This window comes from Scophthalmus maximus, chromosome 5 (assembly GCF_022379125.1).
Source record: "Scophthalmus maximus strain ysfricsl-2021 chromosome 5, ASM2237912v1, whole genome shotgun sequence".
NCBI classification, from domain to species: Eukaryota; Metazoa; Chordata; class Actinopteri; order Pleuronectiformes; family Scophthalmidae; genus Scophthalmus; species Scophthalmus maximus.
Window position 1 is genome coordinate 25,208,827 of NC_061519.1, and position 18,640 is coordinate 25,227,466.

Genomic DNA, 18,640 nt, shown 5'->3' on the forward strand with positions numbered 1-18,640 from the left:
ATAGATAAACTAGGATATAAAATATCAAATCAAACGATTTAAAAATCAATAAATTTAAATTTAAATTTTCTTACATTTAATAAACTCCTTTGGGGGATTTGCGATGAAAACTGGTCAAATTCAGAATATCATCCTGAGCCAAACCAGTTTTCCAATTCTTAAATACATTTAAACCAAAATCATAGAATCAAGTTAATTATTTTTTTGACATCTCTGAATCGAGATGGACATGAATAAAACACACCTCCTGGTTTCATTCTTTAAAAGAAAAGCCTTTATTGATAATATGATTTATCAATTTCTTCCAAACGTGTCATCTTACAGTAGATCACACTCTTGCACTCAACATGGAAACAGTACAGGATGAAATCTGTGTTCAACCTGAGCGTCAGCAACACAAGGTCAAACAGAACAGTGTTCAAAGAGCTGGAATATAACTCAGGAGAGAGCGAACCTCAGCCGAGGCCCAACAGTCCTCACGTGAAGCACAGTTACATCTTGATCTGGATCCACATCACATTGCACACACTCAGACTCATCAGTCCCTGAAATATACCTGATTTACTCATCAAGACCCGTGAATCATTTCCAGGGAAATCAGTGAAAATGTGGTAAAATCGTCTCACAATATTTAAGAACATGATTTTATTTTTAAGTGTCATTGATCAGATCAACACCAAACTGTAAGAGATCATTCTTTTGGCCCATGTCCCATCTTTCCACCAGGTTTCATGAAAATCTGATTAGCAGTAATTAATCTGACCAACAAAGGAACAAAGGGATACGTGTGAAAACATAACCTCCGTGTCAGAGGTCATTAAATATAAAAAAACCCATATTGATTATTAAGGAAATCTCATTGGTGTTGAGACAGTATAGCAACAGATTGGACCTGGTGGTGAGATTTGTTTGACAAGCAATGTTTCCAAGGTGAAGAATAATTTCAACATCAAGTCAACGTTGGTCGTTTTATAAACATTTTATCAGACAATCAAGCTGCTGTTGTTGTTTTGATATCATACACAGGAAAACATATTGTGTGTGTGGTACATTGCTATTATGTCCAACAAGTCATCACAGCTAAATGACACAACAGAACATTTGTGTAGTAAAACACCAACACAACTGATCCAAATGACTTGTGTGGCTGTTTCCTGCTCTGCCACCAACATGGTGAAGGTTGATTGGTTTTTGTTCATTAAACTGCTTGTGTGAGGGAAAGTGAAGAAATAAACGACGTTGAGTGACAGTAGAATTTTCACATTACAAAGTTTGATTTAATAACAGCAGCAGGAAGCTGTTTCCAGAGGGGAAAAAAGCTCTGAAACCGAAATCACACTGGAGCTTTTCATTCTTCATCAGAGCATCAAATGTATTCAATCGGTTAATGATCAGTATGATGACTATTCAGAAAAAAGTCCCGTTTACGTTTAGAGCACAGGCACGTTTATATTCTCAATTGGAGAAAAGTCAGGTGAACGAACATCAACATGAGCATTGAGATCGTCCACGGCTCCAGCTCCGACTCGACGAACTCAAACATCGACAGAACAACGAATGAGGAGACGTCAAAGCACCGCCCACAGTGTTTGATTGACAGCTGATCTCTGTGCAGAGCAACAAATGTCACAACAACAACAACAACAACAACGATGAGGAACAAACATGGAGGGAAAAGAAGTTATAAGGTTGAAACGCAGAGTTTAACTCACTGCTCTTTAAATGACTCAAGTCTATTTGAGTTTACAGAACTCAGCTGTGAATCGTACATTATAAAGATAAACTCCAGCAAAGAGCGGCTGAGTGAATGTGGTCTGGACTCTGTGGAGGAGAGTCATGGTGTCAGAGACGCTGTAGAAGGACAGAACACCTGCACTGTGATCCAGGTACACTCCGACTCTGGAGGACACCGGACCTGAGACTGGAGTGATGATTCTGTTGTAATAAAAGTTATAACTGTTTTCACAACATTCTAACCTCCAAGATTTGTCATTGAATCCAAATGCACATTCCTGTGAGATCCCTGCTCTGATGATATTCTTGTATGCGACTGCTACATTAACTCCTTCTCTCCACTCCACCTCCCAGTAACAACGTCCAGTCAGACTCTCTCTACTCAGGACCTGAAAATAATTAGTGAATCTGTCTGGGTGACTAGAATAAAACTGTTCTTCTTTCATAAATGTTACTTTTCTGTTTCCCTCAGATAATAACAGACGTGTCATTGCAGTGTTTGGATCCAGTGTGATTTCCTGTGAATATGTTAAGAATTCCTCTCTGGTCTTGGGCTCTGGTTGTGACAGTAAAACATCCACTTGAGTCACTGTCAGTGAGATGTTTGTCTCTGACTCGGTCAGGACGTCCTGTAGTCGACCTCTGACCTCTGACACAGCTGCTGTCACAGCCTCAAAGTACCTGAGAGGACGGATGTCGATGCTGGATGAGTGTGTAGACGGACTGAGTGGTGTCAGTGAGGGGTAGTTGTGTAGAAACTGGTTGTGATCCTCTGTGTGTGAGAGCTGCTTCAGTTCAGCGTCTTTCCTCTTCAGCTCAGTGATCTCCTGCTCCAGCTTCTCCTGAAGATCTTTAACTCGACTCACTTCAGTTTCCTGCTGGGATCTGATCTGCTGCTTCACGTCGGAGCTTCTTTTCTCCACCAGACGGATCAGCTCAGTGAAGATCTTCTCACTGTCCTCCACTGCTTTGTCAGCAGAGCCATTTACAGCCTCCAGCTCCTGTTGAAGCAGCTTCACATCTTTCTCTCTGTCCTGGACTCTCTGCTGGATTTGTTGTCGACTCAACTCGAGCTCTCTCTGCCTCTCGGTGATTTCTGCTGCAGCTGAGACTGTGTCGTGGCCTTTATGTTCATCCACAGAGCAGAGATAACAGATACACTGCTGATCAGTGCGGCAGAACATCTTCATCACCTCATCGTGATGAGAGCAGATGTTCTCCTGGAGCTTGTTGGTGGGGTCCACCAGCTTGTGCTTCTCAAAGGCAGAGGATTCATAATGAGGCTGGAGGTGTTTTTCACAATAAGAGACCAAACAAACCAAACAGGACTTGACGGCTTTCAGTTTTCTCCCAGTACAAACATCACAGGCCACATCTTCAGCTCCAGCGTAGCAGTGATCAGCAGGAGCAGCTTGGAGTCCAGTCTTCTTCAGCTGCTCCACTAAATCAGTGAACATGGTGTTTTTCCCCAGGACAGGCCTCAGTGTGAAGGTCTGTCTACACTGAGGGCAGCTGTAGATCCTCTTCTCATCCTCTTTGTCCCAGTGGGTTTTAATACAGCTCATACAGTAGCTGTGTCCACAGGGAATAGTCACCGGATCCTTCAGTAGATCCAGACAGATGGAACAAGAGAAGGATTCCCGCTCCAGCTCAACTCCTTTCTGCGCCATTTCACCTCTCAGTGACGAACGACTGTCTGAGTTTCAGTGTGTGAGAAGTGAAACTGAAGTCTGAGCTCTGATCTCAACAACATGTCTGCACAGTGAACGGGGCCTGTCAGCTCTGACACTTCACCACATGTTGGTTCCACCCATCTTCAACTTGTAGATCTAAAGGGGAGGGAACCAGGAAATGTGTGGACAGGGTGGAGCTCGCTGTGTTTGAGAGCAGGAAGAAGACGGAGGGTGATCAGACTTCATTACATTCCAGTAAGAGGAGCAGCCAGACTTTGTTTAATCATTCACTATGAATCCTCAGTTAAAACCTGCTCAACTCTTTGATTTGTTTCTAGTTGGAAAATACACTTTGGCATTTCAGGATCTGTTGATGTCTTTTTCCATAGATTTTCAGTCAAAAACATTTTGTTGGTAAAAACATAGATAAACTAGGATATAAAATATCAAATCAAACGATTTAAAAATCAATAAATTTAAATTTTCTTACATTGAATAAACTCCTTTGGGGGATTTGCGATGAAAACTGGTCAAATTCAGAATATCATCCTGAGCCAAACCAGTTTTCCAATTCTTAAATACATTTAAACCAAAATCATAGAATCAAGTTAATTATTTTTTTGACATCTCTGAATCGAGATGGACATGAATAAAACACACCTCCTGGTTTCATTCTTTAAAAGAAAAGCCTTTATTGATAATATGATTTATCAATTTCTTCCAAACTTGTCATCTTACAGTAGATCACACTCTTGCACTCAACATGGAAACAGTACAGGATGAAATCTGTGTTCAACCTGAGCGTCAGCAACACAAGGTCAAACAGAACAGTGTTCAAAGAGCTGGAATATAACTCAGGAGAGAGCGAACCTCAGCCGAGGCCCAACAGTCCTCACGTGAAGCACAGTTACATCTTGATCTGGATCCACATCACATTGTACACACTCATACTCATCAGTCCCTGAAATATACCTGATTTACTCATCAAGACCCGTGAATCATTTCCAGGGAAATCAGTGAAAATGTGGTAAAATCGTCTCACAATATTTAAGAACATGATTTTATTTTTAAGTGTCATTGATCAGATCAACACCAAACTGTAAGAGATCTTTTTTTTGGCCCATGTCCCATCTTTCCACCAGGTTTCATGAAAATCTGATTAGCAGTAATTAATCTGACCAACAAAGGAACAAAGGGATACGTGTGAAAACATAACCTCCGTGTCAGAGGTCATTAAATATAAAAAAACCCATATTGATTATTAAGGAAATCTCATTGGTGTTGAGACAGTATAGCAACAGATTGGACCTGGTGGTGAGATTTGTTTGACAAGCAATGTTTCCAAGGTGAAGAATAATTTCAACATCAAGTCAACGTTGGTCGTTTTATAAACATTTTATCAGACAATCAAGCTGCTGTTGTTGTTTTGATATCATACACAGGAAAACATATTGTGTGTGTGGTACATTGCTATTATGTCCAACAAGTCATCACAGCTAAATGACACAACAGAACATTTGTGTAGTAAAACACCAACACAACTGATCCAAATGACTTGTGTGGCTGTTTCCTGCTCTGCCACCAACATGGTGAAGGTTGATTGGTTTTTGTTCATTAAACTGCTTGTGTGAGGGAAAGTGAAGAAATAAACGACGTTGAGTGACAGTAGAATTTTCACATTACAAAGTTTGATTTAATAACAGCAGCAGGAAGCTGTTTCCAGAGGGGAAAAAAGCTCTGAAACCGAAATCACACTGGACCTTTTCATTCTTCATCAGAGCATCAAATGTATTCAATCTGTTAATGATCAGTATGATGACTATTCAGAAAAAAGTCCCATTAAACGTTTAGAGCACAGGCACGTTTATATTCTCAAGTGGAGACGAGTCAGTGGAGGTGAACGAACATCAACGTGAGCAGTGAGATCGTCCACGGCTCCAGCTCCGACTCGACGAACTCAAACATCGACAGAACAACGAATGAGGAGACGGCAAAGCACAGTGTTTGATTGACAGCTGATCTCTGTGCAGAGCCACAAATGTCACAACAACAACAACAACAACGATGAGCTTTGAGCCACAAACATGAGAGAAAAGAAGTTAAAAGGTTTAAACGCAGAGTTTAACTCACTGCTCTTTAAATGACTCAGGTCTTATTTGAGTTTACAGAACTCAGCTGTGACTCCTACATTATAAAGATGAACTCCAGCAAAGAGCGGCTGAGTGAATGTGGTCTGGACTCTGTGGAGGAGAGTCATGGTGTCAGAGACGCTGTAGAAGGACAGAACACCTGCACTGTGATCCAGGTACACTCCGACTCTGGAGGACACCGGACCTGAGACTGGAGTGATGATACTGTTGTAACAAAAGTTATAACTGTTTTTAAAACAATCTAACGACCAAGATTTGTCATTGAATCCAAATGCACATTCCTGTGAGATCCCTGCTCTGATGATATTCTTGTATGTGACTGCTACATTAACTCTTCCTCTCCTCTCCACCTCCCAGTAACAACGTCCAGTCAGACTCTCTCTACTCAGATAATAACAGATATGTGTTTGCTGTGTTTGGATCCAGTGTGATTTCCTGTGAATATGTTAAGAATTCCTCTCTGGTCTTGGGCTCTGGTTGTGACAGTAAAACATCCACTTGAGTCACTGTCAGTGAGATGTTTGTCTCTGACTCAGTCAGGACGTCCTGTAGTCGACCTCTGACCTCTGACACAGCTGCTGTCACAGCCTCAAAGTACCCGAGAGGACGGATGTTGATGCTGGATGAGTGTGTAGACGGACTGAGTGGTGTCAGTGAGGGGTAGTTGTGTAGAAACTGGTTGTGATCCTCTGTGTGTGAGAGCTGCTTCAGTTCAGCGTCTTTCCTCTTCAGCTCAGTGATCTCCTGCTCCAACTTCTCCTGAAGATCTTTGACTCGACTCACTTCAGTTACCTGCTGGGATCTGATCTGCTGCTTCAAGTCGGAGCTTCTTTTCTCCACCAGACGGATCAGCTCAGTGAAGATCTTCTCACTGTCCTCCACTGCTTTATCAGCAGAGCCATTGACAGCCTCCAGCTCCTGTTGAAGCAGCTTCACATCTTTCTCTCTGTCCTGGACTCTCTGCTGGATTTGTTGTCGACTAAGCTCGAGCTCTCTCTGCCTCTCGGTCCTTTCTGCTGCAGCTGAGACTGTGTCGTGGCCTTTATGTTCGTCCACAGAGCAGAGGTAACAGATACACTGCTGATCGGTGCGGCAGAACATCTTCATCACCTCATCGTGACGAGAGCAGATGTTCTCCCGGAGTTTCTTGGTGGGGTCCACCAGCTTGTGCTTCTCAAAGGCAGAGGATTCATAATGAGGCTGGAGGTGTTTCTCACAATAAGAGACCAAACAAACCAAACAGGACTTGACGGCTCTCAGTTTTCTCCCAGTGCAGAAATCACAGGCCACATCTTCAGCTCCAGCGTAGCAGTGATCAGCAGGAGCAGCTTGGAGTCCAGTCTTCTTCAACTGCTCCACTAAATCAGCCAACATGGTGTTTTTCACCAGGACAGGTCTCAGTGTGAAGGTCTGTCTACACTGAGGGCAGCTGTAGATCCTCTTCTCATCCTCATTGTCCCAGTGGGTTTTAATACAGCTCATACAGTAGCTGTGTCCACAGGGAATAGTCACCGGATCCTTCAGTAGATCCAGACAGATGGAACAAGAGAAGGATTCCCGCTCCAGCTCAACTCCTTTCTGCGCCATTTCACCTCTCAGTGACGAACGACTGTCTGAGTTTCAGTGTGTGAGAAGTGAAACTATAGTCTGAGCTCTGATCTCAACAACATGTGTCTGCACAGTGAACGGGGCCTGTCAGCTCTGACACTTCACCACATGTTGGTTCCACCCATCTTCAACTTGTAGATCTAAAGGGGAGGGAACCAGGAAATGTGTGGACAGGGTGGAGCTCGCTGTGTTTGAGAGCAGGAAGAAGACGGAGGGTGATCAGACTTCATTACATTCCAGTAAGAGGAGCAGCCAGACTTTGTTTAATCATTCACTATGAAGCCTCAGTTAAAACCTGCTCAACTCTTTGATTTGTTTCTAGTTGGAAAATACACTTTGGCATTTCAGGATCTGTTGATGTCTTTTTCCATAGATTTTCAGTCAAAAACATTTTGTTGGTAAAAACATAGATAAACTAGGATATAAAATATCAAATCAAACGATTTAAAAATCAATAAATTTAAATTTTCTTACATTTAATAAACTCCTTTGGGGGATTTGCGATGAAAACTGGTCAAATTCAGAATATCATCCTGAGCCAAACCAGTTTTCCAATTCTTAAATACATTTAAACCAAAATCATAGAATCAAGTTAATTATTTTTTTGACATCTCTGAATCGAGATGGACATGAATAAAACACACCTCCTGGTTTCATTCTTTAAAAGAAAAGCCTTTATTGATAATATGATTTATCAATTTCTTCCAAACTTGTCATCTTACAGTAGATCACACTCTTGCACTCAACATGGAAACAGTACAGGATGAAATCTGTGTTCAACCTGAGCGTCAGCAACACAAGGTCAAACAGAACAGTGTTCAAAGAGCTGGAATATAACTCAGGAGAGAGCGAACCTCAGCCGAGGCCCAACAGTCCTCACGTGAAGCACAGTTACATCTTGATCTGGATCCACATCACATTGTACACACTCATACTCATCAGTCCCTGAAATATACCTGATTTACTCATCAAGACCCGTGAATCATTTCCAGGGAAATCAGTGAAAATGTGGTAAAATCGTCTCACAATATTTAAGAACATGATTTTATTTTTAAGTGTCATTGATCAGATCAATACCAAACTGTAAGAGATCATTTTTTTGGCCCATGTCCCATCTTTCCACCAGGTTTCATGAAAATCTGATTAGTAGTAATTAATCTGACCAACAAAGGAACAAAGGGATACGTGTGAAAACATAACCTCCGTGTCAGAGGTCATTAAATATAAAAAAACCCATATTGATTATTAAGGAAATCTCATTGGTGTTGAGACAGTATAGCAACAGATTGGACCTGGTGGTGAGATTTGTTTGACAAGCAATGTTTCCAAGGTGAAGAATAATTTCAACATCAAGTCAACGTTGGTCGTTTTATAAACATTTTATCAGACAATCAAGCTGCTGTTGTTGTTTTGATATCATACACAGGAAAACATATTGTGTGTGTGGTACATTGCTATTATGTCCAACAAGTCATCACAGCTAAATGACACAACAGAACATTTGTGTAGTAAAACACCAACACAACTGATCCAAATGACTTGTGTGGCTGTTTCCTGCTCTGCCACCAACATGGTGAAGGTTGATTGGTTTTTGTTCATTAAACTGCTTGTGTGAGGGAAAGTGAAGAAATAAACCACGTTGAGTGACAGTAGAATTTTCACATTACAAAGTTTGATTTAATAACAGCAGCAGGAAGCTGTTTCCAGAGGGGAAAAAAGCTCTGAAACCGAAATCACACTGGACCTTTTCATTCTTCATCAGAGCATCAAATGTATTCAATCTGTTAATGATCAGTATGATGACTATTCAGAAAAAAGTCCCATTAAACGTTTAGAGCACAGGCACGTTTATATTCTCAATTGGAGAAAAGTCAGGTGAACGAACATCAACATGAGCATTGAGATCGTCCACGGCTCCAGCTCCGACTCGACGAACTCAAACATCGACAGAACAACGAATGAGGAGACGTCAAAGCACCGCCCAGTGTTTGATTGACAGCTGATCTCTGTGCAGAGCAACAAATGTCACAACAACAACAACAACAACAACGATGAGGAACAAACATGGAGGGAAAAGAAGTTATAAGGTTGAAACGCAGAGTTTAACTCACTGCTCTTTAAATGACTCAAGTCTATTTGAGTTTACAGAACTCAGCTGTGAATCCTACATTATAAAGATAAACTCCAGCAAAGAGCGGCTGAGTGAATGTGGTCTGGACTCTGTGGAGGAGAGTCATGGTGTCAGAGACGCTGTAGAAGGACAGAACACCTGCACTGTGATCCAGGTACACTCCGACTCTGGAGGACACCGGACCTGAGACTGGAGTGTCGATACTGTTGTAATAAAAGTTATAACTGTTTTCACAACATTCTAACCTCCAAGATTTGTCATTGAATCCAAATGCACATTCCTGTGAGATCCCTGCTCTGATGATATTCTTGTATGCGACTGCTACATTAACTCCTTCTCTCCACTCCACCTCCCAGTAACAACGTCCAGTCAGACTCTCTCTACTCAGGACCTGAAAATAATTAGTGAATCTGTCTGGGTGACTAGAATAAAACTGTTCTTCTTTCATAAATGTTACTTTTCTGTTTCCCTCAGATAATAACAGACGTGTCATTGCAGTGTTTGGATCCAGTGTGATTTCCTGTGAATATGTTAAGAATTCCTCTCTGGTCTTGGGCTCTGGTTGTGACAGTAAAACATCCACTTGAGTCACTGTCAGTGAGATGTTTGTCTCTGACTCGGTCAGGACGTCCTGTAGTCGACCTCTGACCTCTGACACAGCTGCTGTCACAGCCTCAAAGTACCTGAGAGGACGGATGTCGATGCTGGATGAGTGTGTAGACGGACTGAGTGGTGACAGTGAGGGGTAGTTGTGTAGAAACTGGTTGTGATCCTCTGTGTGTGAGAGCTGCTTCAGTTCAGCGTCTTTCCTCTTCAGCTCAGTGATCTCCTGCTCCAGCTTCTCCTGAAGATCTTTAACTCGACTCACTTCAGTTTCCTGCTGGGATCTGATCTGCTGCTTCACGTCGGAGCTTCTTTTCTCCACCAGACGGATCAGCTCAGTGAAGATCTTCTCACTGTCCTCCACTGCTTTGTCAGCAGAGCCATTGACAGCCTCCAGCTCCTGTTGAAGCAGCTTCACATCTTCCTCTCTGTCCTGGACTCTCTGCTGGATTTGTTGTCGACTCAACTCGAGCTCTCTCTGCCTCTCGGTGATTTCTGCTGCAGCTGAGACTGTGTCGTGGCCTTTATGTTCATCCACAGAGCAGAGATAACAGATACACTGCTGATCAGTGCGGCAGAACATCTTCATCACCTCATCGTGACGAGAGCAGATGTTCTCCTGGAGCTTGTTGGTTGGGTCCACCAGCTTGTGCTTCTTTAACGGAGGAACATCATAATGAGGCTGGAGGTGTTTCTCACAATAAGAGACCAAACAAACCAAACAGGACTTGACGGCTTTCAGTTTTCTCCCAGTGCAGAAATCACAGGCCACATCTTCAGCTCCAGCGTAGCAGTGATCAGCAGGAGCAGCTTGGAGTCCAGTCTTCTTCAACTGCTCCACTAAATCAGCCAACATGGTGTTTTTCCCCAGGACAGGCCTCAGTGTGAAGGTCTGTCTACACTGAGGGCAGCTGTAGATCCTCTTCTCATCCTCTTTGTCCCAGTGGGTTTTAATACAGCTCATACAGTAGCTGTGTCCACAGGAAATAGCCACCGGATCCTTCAGTAGATCCAGACAGATGGAACAAGAGAGGGATTCCCGCTCCAGCTGAACTCCTTTCTGCGCCATTTCACCTCTCAGTGACGAACGACTGTCTGAGTTTCAGTGTGTGAGAAGTGAAACTGAAGTCTGATCTCTGATCTCAACAACATGTGTCTGCACAGTGAACGGGGCCTGTCAGCTCTGACACTTCACCACATGTTGGTTCCACCCATCTTCAACTTGTAGATCTAAAGGGGAGGGAACCAGGAAATGTGTGGATGGGGTGGAGCTCACTGTGTTTGAGAGCAGGAAGAAGATGGAGGGTGATCAGACTTCATTACATTCCAGTAAGAGGAGCAGCCGGACTTTGTGTAATCATTCACTATGAAGCCTCAGTTAAAACCTGCTCAACTCTTTGATTTGTTTCTAGCTGGAAAATACACTTTGGCACTTCAGGATCTGTTGATGTCTTTTTCCCTAAATTTTCTGTCAAAAACATTTTATTGATAAAAACATATATCAACTAGGATATAAAATATCAAATCAAACTATTTTTAAATCAAAAATAAACCCAAATATTAATTTTCTCACATATAATAAACTCCTTTGGGGGATTTGTGATGAAAACTGGTCAAATTCAGAATATCATCCTGAGCCAAACCAGTTTTCCAATCTTTAAATACATTTAAACCAAAATCATAGAATCAGGGAAAAAAGCTTTTTTTTACATCTCTGAATCCAAATGGACACGAATGAAACACACCTCCTGGTTTCATTCTTTAAAAGAAAAACCTTTATTTATTGTATTTCTTCCAAACGTGTCATCTTACAGTAGATCACACTCTTGCACTCAACATGGAAACAGTACAGGATGAAATCCGTGTTGGCCTTTATTTACTTCACCAACGTACGGTTGATGAGCTTGTACAGGTAATTAGCATGATTACTTTACAGGATATAAATTTCCTAATCCATTTAAAGACACAAACATTGAGGGACTAACCAGGTACGTAACTACTGCAAGTAGTAATGTACCGACAGGGCTCTTTGATTCTGTTTGCGAGAATAAATGTCACTAAAATCTAATTATCTGTAAGAATTGTCTACTTATCTAAAGCAGTTATTAGAAAAAAACAAAATTACATGTCAATGTGTCTCTGGAACATTTGATTTTTGCTTATTCCAACTTAAATTAGCTTTCTTTGAGGCTCTTTGTGTTTCTTTTCATAATGTTATGAGTTGTTGTTGACCTTAGATATCATTTTCTTTACATTTTTATGTATTTTTCTTGTATTTAATTGTGGAAACTGATTATTGTACCGTTTGTTTGTTTTTTTAAACACTCTGGCATAGTGGCCTGAATCTTCCCCTGTTTTTATTTTAAAATGTGGATGGACGGTTTCTCATTTAGTGTCTGTTCGCTTCTGCTGGCGCTTGTTTTTCGTCGGGTAGTTTTGTCGTGCGTGTTGATTTGACATGTTCATAATAACAATGAATGAAACCACAAGCGAACAACAACGTGATGATGCGAGGATAATGTTAGCACCTGCTAACGCTGAGGAGGGCGGGGTTTATGGTGTATACTGCAGCCAGCCACCAGGGGCCGATGGAGATGTAATGTCGCTCATCTTTACCATAGATATAATATCTACAGGATCATTTTTTATACAGTCGTTGTTTCACAGCTTGTTTCCACTGCCTCCAAGTGACCAAAGACATCAGCTCCTTTTGACATAATAAATCAGTGTTGATGTCTTATTAAATATCGGATAGCAGAGACAGAACCCTACAGTCACGATTCATTTTAATTCGTCACAGTGAAAATGTATCTTGACACAGATTTTTAAAGACGCGCAGCTTTGACGAGCTGACAGGAGATCGACATTTCCAAGTTCCACTCGTTATCCTTTTTTTCGCTAAGCCAACTAGCCGCCGGCTGTCGCTTGATATTTACAGTACGGTCACGAGCAGGATATCAATCTTCTCATCTTTAAAAAATATATATATATATATGTATGTATATATATATATATATATATATATATATATATATATATATATATATATTCAATACCTAGTAAGATGTTGAAAAAAACATTGTTTTTTATTTGCATCTTTGTCCTAATTATTAAACAGAATGCAAATCACCCATAGATGGTTAGTGTTAAAGAATACTAATTTGAATTGTAAATCATCCTTTATGGTTCTTGTTTTTGTTGTTGTTCTATCTTCATCTTTCTATCTGACCTTTTTTTTTTTTTCACATATTTTTCCTTGCCAAGAAGCGCATCCACATTATTACTATTTACTCTTTTTATCGAGCAAATGCTGATTCTAATGAGTGATTTATTTAGTTTTCTGATGCAGAAAAAAAAGAGAAAACACCATGGTCTTATTATTTGCTCAGACTATGAGTGTGTGTGTGTGTGTGTGTGTGTGTGTGTGTGTGTGTGTGCGTGCGTTTGACCTTGAGCTTTTGTGCTTTTTCATCACACTATATTCAAATTTCGAGAACCAAGAGTAAGCAACTGCGAGAGACCTCCATGCCGCCTTTTCGTAACTTTTCACTCGCTGTGTTTCTCCTCCGAGATGCAGGCGGCAGAGAGAGAGAGAGAGGGAGAGAGAGAGAGAGAGAGAGAACGAGAGAAGAAACAGTGGAAGCGGCGATGCGTCGCTGATCAGATTTTTCTCTGACCTCTTTGCGAAACAAAAACAAAGAAAGTGGCCATGAAAGAGAAATTAGACTCCTCTGTCAGGGTCCTTCTATCAGCAGACAGAGGAGGGTCACTGAGCTTCCAGGCCTCGTCCTCCTCGTCCCGTCTTCTGTCAGCCCCTCCCCCTTTCTCCCCTTGTTTTGTCCTCTCCTCTGGTTCTCGGAGTCCACCCTTCCTCCAACAGCTTGCGGCACATCAACAGTTAACGGGTGCAGTCGAACTGTCAAATTTGCTGAGGAGGTTTTTCCTAAATGGCTCGGTGGATTGGGATCGTCCTTCCTTTCGTCTTTTCCTGTCTCCTATTCCTTGACCTCAGCGGAAAACGTCACGAGGTCAAGGAAAGGCGTGAAGGAGGATTGGTAGGACTAAGGGGAAAGCTGACTTTCACTATACTACTCAACTACAAATTTCCGAAGATGGACCACAAACGACGCAGCGGCCCCGTTAGCATGTGTCAGTGTTTATTCCTCCTTTCCTTTCCGCACAGGAAGCTCCAGTGTGTCCTCTGCTAAAGGAGATAGGAGAGGAGGCATTGAAGCTCCTTTCCTGTGCATTTAGAGAATCCAAACAGCTCTCGTCGTGGCTTCCGATCAAATACTTCCGGGTCACTTCGAGAACTAGGAAACTATTTGACAATTCGACCGAACCCGAAAGGAGCTTCAATGCTTCCCTTCCTGTCTCCTTTAGCAGAGGACACACTGGACCTTCCTCTGCGGACAGGAAAGGAGGAATAGACGCACCAACCATTCATTGCGGCAGCGATATTTAACGTGACTCGCCATGCACGGACGTAAACGATTCATGAAGGTGACCCAGAAGAGACGTCATCATGTCAGTTACTGTTACATATGATTATATATATATAATACTACATAAGCGTCGTCCAATTAGAGCGGACAGAGGATTGAACACGCCGAGAGCTGCGGCGGTGTGAGGACCCGAGGTCGGACTCGCTGAGAGGAAGAATTTCTTGATCCATCTTCCAAGAGATCCTGAGATTGGTGTTTGCTAGAGATCCAGGAAGCGTCGGGCAGCTGTAACTCCACAAACCACACCCCCTCCTGTCGGCTCCTCGGCGCTGCTTCGTAATATTCAGCTCAGCCTGTGGTCACAAGGCGGCACAACGCAGCGAGGACCTCGGTAACGCAGTACTTCACTGCGGGTTGAACAAGGCGCTTGGCGAGAACGGGGCACAAACTGGGGATTGTGCCCCGTTCTCGCCAAGCGCCTTGTTCAAGGCCTCGTTCGAGGTCCGAGACAGGTTGTAAATTCACTCGTTTCCTCGAGTTGTAAAAATTGGAATACGTCGCAATTCCTCTCTCTGAAGTGGCACCGGCACAGTGGCGGCACAGGGACTAACTCTGCGCTCCGACATTTAAAAAAACACAATGAGGGCTATAAGCGGATGACGTTCACTCCGGCTTGAAGTTTGTCTGCTGTGACGGGAAGACCGGGGAAGTCTTTGATTTCAAGCCTTAGACTGTACAGAAGCGTGGCCTGACGCCCCCCAGTTAATATTCATCACCAAAAAACTCTGCGGGTCTGACGTGTTCAATCCCTCCTGCGACATGCAACTTCCTTTACTCCCGAGCTCTCGTGTTTTTTCTCCCTTTGATCGCATTTGCAGGGGCGACTCTGGAGGACTCGCATGAGGACGATGCTCCGAATCATCTCGCACGGCGTGGCGCGTTTCCACACGCCCTTCTGTCCCTTTCCACTTCCACGTATTCACAGTTCGGCGGTTCCAGTTTTTGTTTTTTTTTAACATCTGGAGACGGCTCGTCGAGGACAACAGATGAAGCTATTATATAATAAAAAGACCCCCCCCCCCCAAGTGGCGCTCGCACATTGGTGCGTGTGGTCGGATTCTCTCCGCAGCTCCCGGTAGAGAAGGAGAGCGTCACCTCAGTGACTGTGACACTGCTGAAATTTCTTGAGTTGTTTGGCGCAAGGCAATCTTGCTGCTGCTGCTGCTTTCGCTGTCCTGCAATTGTTGCAAGAATTGATTTTAGTCTGGGCTGCACCACAGTGCGGAGGCGTGCAGGTTGATTAGCTTCCCGCAAAGGCAAGACAGGCTCCCAGATCTCATCTAACGTGAGAGAAAGGACCATTTCACTGGGAATATATGGGCAGGAGACCCGAGAGTCTCATTGTTTGCAGGAGGAGGAGGAGAGCGCTGCGGCGGCGGCGGCCCAGGGATTATTTAGAGAGATGGTTGGAAATAAACAGGTTGTATATAGACTAGGCTGTCAGAAATTGATCCATATATATCGCGAAAATGAAACGTCTGCAGGGGCTGGGAGGTTCTGATAAAGGGTAATGACGCGCCTATAAAGTCACATTCACACACATACACACACAAACGTTCAGATTTATGCATAAAACACAGAAAAACATATTCCCCCACCAGCAGGAGTAATCCATCACGAGGCTCAGGGGGGGAAACGGTCCGCCCTGTGTCGATGTAGCTACTCTCTGCCATGTGCACATTTGAGTAGCACGGAGGAGTATTAGGGCCAGGCATGAGAAGAAAGGAAAAGAGGGGGGGGATATTTATTTAACATTGCGAGAATAAAGACGAAATAGCCCTAAACGTCCGTGTTGTGGCCCCAGTTCATCTGTCACAAATCCACGTTAACTAGCGTTAGCAAAGCTACACTAGCTTCGGTAACTGCGCGCCTTTTTCAGAATTCATTAACGGTTGTTTGCAGTTGAACGTTATTGTGTCAGGACACACGTTGTCACCGCGTCGTCTCTTCAACATTCAGCCTGTCAATAATAATATCACAACTTTACAACTTGGTTAGCAGCTAGCGTTACCTTAGCAAACTGGCTAACAGAACATCAACATCCGGTTGTTTGGTGCTGCGGAGAAGTGCTTCCTGGTCACAATTTTCGACTTTATTCTCGAAATAGTATTTCAACTTTATTCTCAAAGTATTTCAACGTTATTCTCAAAGTATTTCAACGTTATTCTCTAAGTATTTCAACTTTATTCTTTAAGTATTTCAACTTTATTCTCAACATTTCGACTTTATTTTCAAAATATTTAAACTTTATTCTCGACCTTTTCGACTTTTTCTCAAAATAGTATTTAAACTTTATTCTCCAAGTATTTCGACTTTATTCTCAAAGTATTGCAACTTTATTCTCGACATTTAGACTTTATTTTCAAAATATTTAAAGTTTATTCTCGACCTTTTCGACTTTTTCTCAAAATAGTATTTAAACTTTATTCTCAAAGTATTTAAACTTTATTCTCTAAGTATTTCGACTTTATTCTCAAAGTATTACAAATTTATTCTCGACATTTCGACTTTTTGACAAAGTATTTCAACTTTATTCTCGACATTTAGACTTTATTCACAAAATAGTATTACAACTTTATTCTGAAAGTATTTAAACTTAATTCTCAAAATATTTAAACTTTATTCTCGACATTCTCGAAAATGCAAGATAAAAAACATTGTATAATTGTTTAATATTGTGCCTGGCCATACACATATATATATATATATATATACACACACACACACACACACACACACAGGTGAGATGGAGGCTGCTGCTGCTGCTGCTGCTGCTCTGCCCGCCTCCCTCCACCTCCGCTTCAGGATAATCTCAGTCCGCCTCTTCTTGGACTGATTGATAACCTTTGTCTCGGTTGGTCAAGGCGCCTCAAGCAGGTTGTACGATGATTTATAGGATGTGGAGGATAAAAAATAGAAAGAAGAAGAAGTTCCCGTGTTCGAAACTCTCTGTGGAGTTTTTGCGTGTTCTCTGCGTGGGTTTTTTTTTTATTTTCTCCGGGTACTGCGGCTTCTGAATTGCCCGTAGGTGTGAATGAATGGTTAGTTCGTCTCTCCACATGGCGTCAGCCCTGCGATGCACTGGCGACCTGTGTCCCGCCTCTAGCCCAAATGTCAGCTGGGAATCGGCTCCAGCCCCCACACGACCCCCGAAGGTCGGGACGATCATCAGTATAGATGATTGGACAGAGGGATATTCAAGATTTGTATGTTTTGATGAATATTTGCAGCCAAGGCCATGGCTATTGAGGAAGTAAAGCAATTTTCAGTATGGCTGATCAAATTATGGCCGTGACTAAAAATCGATTAATTAAAAATCTATATACGCTGTCAAACAATAACGAAGCCTTGCCTTGAGAGTTAAGCTTCATATTCAGAAAATCTCTCTGAGATCAATGTTTCAAATTTTTCTGCAAGAGGGAACTGAAAACAAATGACACACGCACACAATAGCCAACAAGAATTTTAACCACACACACAACATAACTAATCAAAACTAGAGCCCGCTACCGATATCGATATTAAGGAATTCAAGATTTCCGATACCGATACATCGACCGATACATATTTATACTTTTTTTTTTTTTTATCCATCAATGATTCCTAAGATTTCGTTATCAAACCTTTATGACAAAGAATTGTAATTGAGGCTTGATATTTTAGTTTAACCATAAACTTTTATCATATATAATAAAGGCTCTGGATGATGACATCAGCTAAATGCCTGAACTGTACAGAGGGAGAGATCCCATCGGCATGATGGACGAGGCGAGTGGACAGACACAGACGGAAGACAAACATAGACGGGGGGGGGGGGGGCTGAACTCATGCAGCCACACGGGGGCTTCGTGACAGACGGACTGCTGCTCCCTGCCTGGCTGCTTTAATGACAGGCTGCAAACTCATTCAGCGGGACAAACAAATCACTGGGACAAACCTCAGCAGGCATCTGCCAACACACACACACACACACACACACACACACACACACACACACGCAAACACTGCTCCCTGCTGGAAAAAGTTATAACTCTGCCATGGTCCCGGAATAGGAATAAAACTGTACACATATATATATAAAAATAAAAAAAATTAAAGGTTTTGTGTATCTTTCTGCTCCTGCTGGGAGATCGGTGGGTGAGTTTTGCAGTGGCGTAAAAACTTAAAGCTACAGTGTGTAATATTTAGAAGAGCGTATTCACAGACATTGAATATATTGTCCATAACTTTGTGTTC

At 42.4% G+C, this 18,640-nt stretch overlaps 2 protein-coding genes and 1 pseudogene across 2 annotated transcripts; all 3 read right to left on the reverse strand.

The window, feature by feature from the left end:
* Positions 1-251: 251 nt before the first annotated feature.
* LOC124850026 (tripartite motif-containing protein 16-like) lies at positions 252-3,517 on the reverse strand. Its single transcript, XM_047332073.1, has one exon. The coding sequence runs from the start codon at positions 3,402-3,404 to the stop codon at positions 1,734-1,736; it is 1,671 nt and encodes a 556-aa protein (XP_047188029.1). The 5' UTR covers positions 3,405-3,517; the 3' UTR covers positions 252-1,733.
* A 557-nt stretch (positions 3,518-4,074) lies between these two features.
* LOC124850027 lies at positions 4,075-7,206 on the reverse strand (annotated as a pseudogene).
* Positions 7,207-7,816: 610 nt separating this feature from the next.
* LOC118310589 (tripartite motif-containing protein 16-like) lies at positions 7,817-11,094 on the reverse strand. The gene has a single exon (XM_047332074.1). The coding sequence runs from the start codon at positions 10,966-10,968 to the stop codon at positions 9,298-9,300; it is 1,671 nt and encodes a 556-aa protein (XP_047188030.1). The 5' UTR covers positions 10,969-11,094; the 3' UTR covers positions 7,817-9,297.
* Between the last annotated feature and the right edge of the window lie 7,546 nt (positions 11,095-18,640).